The sequence below is a fragment of the Helianthus annuus genome, chromosome 1 (assembly GCF_002127325.2).
Source record: "Helianthus annuus cultivar XRQ/B chromosome 1, HanXRQr2.0-SUNRISE, whole genome shotgun sequence".
In the NCBI taxonomy this organism is placed as follows: Eukaryota; Viridiplantae; Streptophyta; class Magnoliopsida; order Asterales; family Asteraceae; genus Helianthus; species Helianthus annuus.
The window spans coordinates 62,928,790-62,937,518 of record NC_035433.2 but is presented as its reverse complement, the minus strand read 5'-3'; the positions used below and the strand labels follow the sequence as shown (position 1 = coordinate 62,937,518).

General features: G+C 40.3%; 1 protein-coding gene across 1 annotated transcript; it reads left to right on the top strand.

Moving 5' to 3' along the window:
* The first annotated feature begins 4,015 nt into the window (after window positions 1-4,015).
* On the top strand, window positions 4,016-8,082 carry LOC110867921 (gamma-tubulin complex component 3). Its single transcript, XM_022116984.2, has 3 exons — window positions 4,016-6,568; window positions 7,291-7,717; window positions 7,821-8,082. Exons 1-2 carry the CDS (start codon window positions 4,239-4,241, stop codon window positions 7,556-7,558), a joined length of 2,598 nt encoding a protein of 865 aa, XP_021972676.1. The 5' UTR covers window positions 4,016-4,238; the 3' UTR covers window positions 7,559-7,717; window positions 7,821-8,082.
* Window positions 8,083-8,729: the final 647 nt, after the last annotated feature.

Sequence of the window (8,729 nt, the reverse complement as noted above, 5' to 3'; positions counted from 1 at the left end):
TCTTAAGGATATTTGAGCTCCGACTTGGTGATCTAACCTGCAAAACAGAACACCGTTACTCGTTAAGAGGGGAATGTGGGGGTTTCCCTCTTAACCAGGCTCCGGCGTGAGAATAAGCGACTGCTTTGAGAGTAATTAAGTGTAAAGAGTAAGAGCCGAGAGAATAGAATGTTTAACCTGTGGAATGAGGTCTCTATTTATAGCCGGAGAGGTGTGAGGGGTTATGGGCTGATGGGCCTTGGGCCAGAAGCGGACAACAAAACGGATATGCTCTTTGTCTCACTGGCGTCGACCGCTTAGTGGCTTCTAGATGCTCGTTGGTGCTGGCGCACCTTGATTGGAGCCACGTGTCATTGTTGTCGGCCTTGTTGTCCTTCTGTCATCAGCAGACGAGTGGAGATCGTAGGACAGTTGTCTCCGTCCTCTGATTGGTGCCATGTAGGCGTCCTTGTGTACTTCTCGTCAGGCGATCGTGGCGCACGATTGACCAGAGCCTGCTAGACGCTCATTGGCTCCTTTTACTGCCACTTGTACCTTATGTACCACTGTAGGTAGCCGTGCGCTTCCCTACTGAGTGGCTCTTGTTGGATAACAAACTAACCCGCGCGGGGTTAGCATGCTCATTTGTTCCATTGTTTTATGCTAAGTGCTGATACCTGGCTCTCTTGTGAGCCGTGCCTCGCGCCAGACAAACTGCAACGCGTGTAAGTCGCGCGAGGATATTGTTAATAAGTTTTCTGAAATAAGGAGTATGGTTCCGCGCGCACCCTGGTCGGAGGTTTGCGCGGCTTTTTGGGACCATACCCCTTCACATAGTAAAATGATAAAGCTAACCAACATATGTGTCGATTTTCATAAACACAAACATTTCGTGAACAAACAAAATAGGTTGTCTTAGTGCAAATTGCTTAGATGGACCAAAGATGATAAGAAGTTGATTGCCGTCTCTTACTTTGGCCATCTAGACAAGAGACAAAAATAGGCCCAACATAAAAAGAGCATAAGTTCGCTTACCGGTGGCGCTACATGGCCTATAAGCAGCAAAAGAAAAGGTCTTGATGAACCGGGTAATGTGGTTAGGCTATGATTTCATAGTTAAGATCCCCCCCCCCCCCCCCCACCCACAAATTTTGTGCACTTTCAAATCCTTTAAAATTTGTAGTGTAAAACGAATAAAACAGTGATTGCCATAATTTACGCTTATATTCAGGCAATTAACTTCATTATTTATTTTGACACACTGTAATTTTAAACATTTGACAGTACGTGCCAAATTTAGAAATCCATATTGAGCATACGAATTTTATCAATTTCCTTAAGAACTCTCTCCTTGTTGTTTTCGTGCCGCTTTCTGTCAAATGCATAGTTAACTTTCACAAAAGCGGAATATGTGCAAAGCATTTAGCCTAACCAACTCCAACAAGTGCAGTCAATAGTTTACAGTTAAGAAAATGATACACTTCTCCATGAACCCCTTGCCATTCGTCAGGTCCGAATTCATATACATTTTATGAATTCTCAATACGCATTTTATAAACTAATATTATAGCTTAACTTACAGTCTATTTCATTTGTTTCTAAACCTTAATACATAAAATGATTGGTAACATTGGAACTAGAAACAAGATAACAGTCTAAGTGATTTAGTTAATCTCAAACTTTTAAGAACCATCAAACATGATTTGTAAGCTTAAGTAATACCTAACCTTACTTTTTTTTTGTTAGCCAACTCATACACCCTCTAATCTTACACTCTGACGACGGGCCAATGGAAAGGCCCATTTTACCCGCTTTGGGTTACCCTCGTGCAGGCCCAATTATGAAGAAGCTCAAATAATAAAGCTACCTTGCCCACTAAGGTTCCCTTTCTTTGTAATAAGCGGGAAACCATAATCAGAAGAGGCAGGTCTCATTTATTGCTTGATAAGAAGAGGATCTTGGCTGACAATTGTACTTCTCTGGCAGGAACATTAAATAAGGTTACCATCTTACCGTTAGGGGTCAGACACGTGTCTGTACCCCTCGAGAGCTCGCAGAATCCGTTGGATGGCCTGAATGAAATATCTTGCATATGGGATAAGAGCTAGGTATTATATAAGAAGCATAAAAGGTATCATCTCCTACACACACCTCATTTACTGCACTCTCATTAACTATCCACATATTAACTTCCGACCAATATTCCCACACATTTATCAAAAAGATCATATTTATTAGATTCACACCTTAGAGGAAGCATCACGGTGATCATACTCATCGGGATAAACTCCTCGGCTCTTCTGGCAAGTTTACTTATTCTCACGCCGGAGCTTGGTCACGGATCCCCCCTCCGGGGCCCTCCGTGACGAGGCTAACGGTTTGTTCTTTTGCAGTAACGAAGGTAAGGCCTCTTGACGTCAGCGAAGATCCATCTAACATCATCCGAGATTTGGGTATTCGACACACTCCTATATTTGCGAATCTATCCATCATGATACTGGGTGATAGGGGTTCTCTCATGTAAAATATGACACATTTCCATCATTCTTTGATACCACAAAACTAGAAAGCCTTTAAATACCTACCTTGCTTTACGGTTACGCTAGACTACAAGCCCTTACGTACCTACCTTGCTTTATGGTTAAACTTTCCATTGTGGTTACCATTTGATTGGCATTTGATCATCACTAACCATCCCACATTAATGTCTTATTGGATTATTGTGGGCTTGAGCGAATCGGAATTTGGACCGTTACGACTTTTGAAACCCTCCAGTAGACTTGAGCTTGGTACCGGCACCGAAATCATCAAATATGGGTACAGATACTGAAAATGTTCGGTACGGTACTGGTATCCGTGTATAAAATTCGGTAAAATACCGGTATCGTACCGAACCAAAAATACCCATACCGAAAGCGCCAAAAAATAGGTACGGAATAAATTTGGTAGGGAAAATTCAGTACTGGTGCTAAGTCTCAAATGCTCATCGTTACCCTCTAGGGCCTCCACAAATAAGTAAACTCAGTCAATTTTCTGAAGGATTAGCCGGTACAATCAGGCAATAAATTTTCCGCTCCAAAAAAAAAAAAAAAAAAAAAAAAAAACAACGTTACCCAAATAAGACTGGTACTTCTGCCATTTTCATACACCCAAGTAATGAGTAATGGTAGTAAAATATTTAATGCGTCACAATCTTAATTCTCACAAGTAATGGGTAATGGTATTAACTATTAAGATATTTAATGCTTCACAATTTTAATGGTACATCAGTTTGTCGAAACTATATTTTATATAAAATAATATAAAGACAATATTTTTATATCAAGAATAATGCAACTATTGCATACGAAAATAATGATGCATGTGGATTAAAAGTTGGTTAATCAATTTTGTCACTTAGTTTGGGTGGTGTGGTCTCACACCCTAGGGGCTTTATCATGCTACGTAAGCGTTACGTAGGTGACACGACACATAAGCGGGGATCTTTATCGTTAATCCGCACGATCTGAAATAACGCCTCCTATAATGCCCATTTTAACTTTATTAAAAAAATATAAAAAAGTAAATAAACTCAAATATGACTGGTTCAAGCAGCAAGCCCCACCTCCTTCTTCACGCCCGCTATAGCTTTGGTGGAGGCCTAGAATAGCGCCTCCCTTGGCGGAGGCGGGGTGGTAGGGGCGCCATGGGGCGTCAAAATGAGTGAGGTGACAGGGGCGTGAAATCACACCGTCCAGCCTTATAGCTAGTTGGTCGAGCTCTGGTAAAATACAAGGTTAGATAACTGCTCTTTATATCACAGTTAACATTGTACATGTAAAATGTGTTTATACGGTTTTTTTTTTTTAATACATTAGGTTGTGTCTTGTGTGTTGGAAGTGACATATAAAAATAAGTTGAAAGTTGATAGTGATGTGGTAACATGAAATTAAGAAGTTCAAACTAAGAAGGAGGTTTTCATGAAATTAATTAAGTAGCTGGTCGAGCTCTGGTAAAATACAAACTATGATGACATTCTTTTCACTTTCTAGATCTCAAAAAGCCTAATCCAAAGTAAAACCAAAAGTCAAAAAACAAAAATCAAGGGACTAATTACAACACCACCAAAACCACAAGGACCAAACTGAAAACAAATCCCGCGCCCACACTCAAACCAAAAACTAAACAAAAATCAAAACCCCTTCATTTCCCACAAACCTCACAAACACCCCCTCCACTCTTCACACCGTCACCACCACCACCGTTCACCACCACCATCCATGGCGGACGACCACCGTGTCGGAGATCTCATCCGCCAATTAGTCCACCGTCTCCACACCACCTCCTCTTCATCTTCATCTTCCTCCCCAATTTCAAACTCAAACCCTAACCCTAACCCTAGCAATGTCAAATATGCCACTCGCATTCTCTCCAGCCGCATGACGCCATCAATCACCGCCGACGAAGCCGCCATGGCGTATTCTATCAAGAGCCAGTTAGTTAAACAAGGTAAATTGTCTGACGCTTTATCCTTTGCAGATCTGTATTCTAAATTCGCCTCTATTACTGGTCCTGGTAGTGTTAAGAATAAGTGGAGCGTACTTTACTTGCTTAAAGTTGTTTCCGAAGATCGTAAAACCAATGCTAATAATATTCAGACTGTTTCGAGTGTTTCCGGTGGGCTTCCGGCTTTATTCGAGCCCGAACTTAATGCTAATTTACCTAGGGTTGTTAAAGATAGTGTTAGTTTGGATTATGAGGGGAATGGTGATGTGAAAGGTTTGAGTCGTAATGATTCGATGAAGTTACGGAATGGTGGAGTGTTAATGGTGTCGAAAGATCCGGAGAATTTGAGAGACATGGCGCATAGGGAGTTTACGGAGTTAGTTAAGGAGGAGAATAATGTTTCGGAGGAGGTTTTGGTGAGGGATGTGTTGTATTGTTGTCAAGGGATTGAGGGGAAGTATGTGTTGTTCGACGAGAGTATTGACGGATACGCGTTGCCGGATACGATTAGGGTTTCAAAGCCTGCGAGGATTATGGTTAGGAAGTTGTGTGAGCTTGGTTGGCTGTTTAAGAAGGTGAAGGAGTATGTTTCGGAGACGATGGAAAACTTTCACGATGAGAATGTTGGGACGGTTGCTCAAGCGTTTTGTGCAGCGTTGCAGGATGAGCTTACGGAGTATTACAAGTTGCTAGCTGTGCTTCAGTCGCAGTCGATGAACCCGATCCCTTTGGTTTCGGAGAATGCGAGTTCAGGAAACTATCTTTCGTTAAGGAGGCTTTCCGTCTGGTTTGCCGAACCGATGGTCAAGATGCGGTTAATGGCGGTTCTTGTGGACAGTTGTAAGGATTTAAAGGGCGGTGCGATGGCGGGAGCTATTCACATGCACGCTCAACACGGTGACCCTCTTTTGCATGAGTTTATGAAACGGTTGCTTCGTAGAGTGTGCTCGCCGCTTTTCGAAATGGTTAGAAGTTGGGTTTTAGAAGGCGAGCTTGAAGATATATTTTCTGAATTTTTCGTTTTGGGTCATTCCGTAAAAGCGGAATCATTATGGAGAGAAGGGTATAGACTTCATTCTGCAATGCTTCCGTCTTTTATCTCTCAGTCTCTCGCTAGACGTATACTAAGAACCGGAAAATCGATTAACTTTCTTCGAGTTTGTTGTGAGGATCGAAGTTGGGCGGATGCCGCCACACAAGCAGCAGCCGCCACAGGGACCACCACAAGAAGAGGAGGTCTTGGGTACGGTGAAACCGATGCACTCGAATCGTTAGTCACCGAAGCAGCAAAGAGAATCGATAAACATCTAATGGATGTTGTCTATAATCAATACCGGTTTAAGGAGCATTGTCTTGCTATCAAAAGATATCTGTTGTTAGGGCAAGGTGATTTTGTTCAATATCTAATGGATATTGTCGGGCCCGAGCTCTCCGAGCCCGCTAACACAATCAGCTCTTTTAAACTTGCTGGATTATTAGAGAGTGCGATTCGGTCGTCTAACGCACAATATGACGATCCTGACGTGTTGGAGAGATTGAGGGTCAAGATGATGCCACATAATGTAGGAGATCGAGGGTGGGATGTGTTTTCTTTGGATTACGATGCAAGAATTCCGTTAAATACCGTGTTTACAGAATCCGTAATGGCAAAGTATTTAAAAATCTTTAACTTTTTGTGGAAGCTTAGACGGGTAGAGCATGCGCTTATAGGCGCGTGGAAGAAAATGAAACCGAACTTGATCACTTCACGTTTCTTCACTAAATTACCGAAAGCGGTTAAGTTTCGGTTAATTTTGACTTCGAGAAGATGCCAAGTTCTTTGGAACGAAATGAATCATTTTCTTACGAATTTGCAGTATTATATAATGTTCGAAGTGTTGGAGGTTTCATGGGCTAATTTTTCCGATGAAATGGAAGCTTCCAAAGATCTGGATGACTTACTTTCGGCCCATGATAAGTATCTTCACTCGATTGTTGAGAAATCACTTCTTGGAGAACGGTCTCAAGCTCTTTATAAAAGCTTGTTCATGTTGTTTGACCTTATTTTACGGTTTCGTAGTCATGCTGACCGGCTTTATGAAGGAATCTATGAGTTTCAAGCCAGGTATACTTTTTTTCTTGCCTTAAAATTTGAAGGTGATGATTTTGATCCGTTTATGGGTAAATGAGTCATTTTGAGTTATAGTTTGCCTCTAATGGGTCAAATACAAAAATGGGTTAGATTTTGAAGGGAAGAATATAGTTTTTTTAGAGTAAAATGACATTTTCGTCCTTGAGGTTCGGCCAGTTTTGCGACTTTTGTCCATTGGTTTGTTTTTCCACATATGGATCCAAAAGGTTTGAAATCATGCCATTTTCATCCGGCTAGTTAACTCCACCTATTTTTCTTCATTAAGTCAAGAGTATTTCTGTCTTTTTTTGTTGACTTAAAGGGCAAATTCGATCTTTTTCACTTTATGTAAAAAGACCGAATACCCCTGAAAAAGATTGACTTGCCCTTTAAGTTAACAAAGAAGACAGAAATACCCCTGACTTGACAGAAAAAAATGGATGGAGTTAATGAGCCGGATGAAAATGGCAAGATTTCAAACCGTTTGGTCCAGATGCGGAAAAACAAACCCTTGAACGGAAGTCGCAAAACTGGCCAAACCTCAGGGACGAAAATGGCATTTTACTCTTTTTTATTCACACTTGAAACATTAACCTGATCTAAACATCATCTGTTTTGACCCGTTATCTCACCTACCCATTTTGCCACTTTTAGGTTTTTATTACTGAACACCGTGAGAAATGTTTATTTATATTGTTATCAACCAATACTTGCAGGACCATGGAAGATAAGACCGAACCGTCCGCACATTCTCGAAGCAAAAGTGAAGATTCTGAATCATGGCTTAGTGACGGCAGGAAAGCGATAACGCAACGTGCTGATGAATTTCTTAGAAATATGGGACAAGAAATAGATGCGGTTTCAAAGGAATATTCTTCTCTTTTTAAAGGGTTCATATCTCAACTGCCTGTGCAACAACACATTGATCTAAAGTTCCTCATGTTCCGGCTCGATTTTTCCGAATTTTATGGCTCTGCATTTTAATTTCCTGGCAAAATGACCCTAGATTAGCTTCCACACGCATCAGTTTAAACGTTTTATTCATGAAGGAAACGAGTTCCCATGAATCTTGCAATGGAGACATGCAGTGGATTAAGTTCTAAACTCCAGTTGATGTATTTGTATATCATTTCGTGTTCTTAGGTATTACTTTTCTTACCTTTTATTTATCATATATATAAAATTTGGTAACATCAAGCTTTACTAAAACCTTATTTTGACTGAGTATTTCTACCTTTAATTTTAGATTGGATTTAGTCAATGGGATAATGGTCCGCACAAGCTCGATGCAGTTATAAGAGAAGGTATGCTGCTGCTGTTCTTTAACCATTTTGTTATTCTTGTTGATGTGTACTATATTTTCGTATTTGGCTTGATAAAGAGTGATGGGTGCTGTATGTGAGAGCTTTCGAGTTTTTTTGGCCAATTTATCTGTTTTCAAGAACTTTCTGTTAATAGTTTGGTATGTGTTTGCCAGTTGAAATGGAAGTTTTCCAATTATTGGATCACATAATGCTTGTTTATTTTTCCAAATCTAGTGAGGGCGCGTTCAACACATCAGACAATGAGAACAAAGCGTGCACATATGAGAAAAGAAAAGCGTAGCGGTACAAAAAAATTAGAAAGTATATAAAACGCATGGCTATTAGTTATTTAATACTATTCTACAATTATATTGTTTTAAACAAAGTCTAGAAAATATATTTTTATAGATGGTGTTCTGATCTACGTTGCTAAAGTGTGATAAAAGAGATTCAAGTCAAACAAGAAAGCATAAGGTTACATGTCGTACAAGCCTGTTTGAGGTAGGATTAAGACTCTTTTTGGTCGGTTTAGGTTTGTTTTTGGTTGGTTAAATCCATTTTTGCGTGTGGGCATACCGAAGCACCCGCCTCAACAACACTTTATTATGCCGCTCGCCTTACGTGTGTTTGAAGTGCCTAGGCCTTGCTTTGTCAGAGCGTTTGCCTCTCGTGAAGTCATGCGACTTTGACAACTATGCGTTGTGCACAACAAATATATGTAATTACATAACTTCTTTATGTATCATAGTTAAAACAATAGATTCCCGCACTTATCCATTTAAAATTGGTTTAGCGTTTAACCTTTTCCTAACAAGTAGTATTTAAAGATTGTATGTATTTTGGTAAAAAAC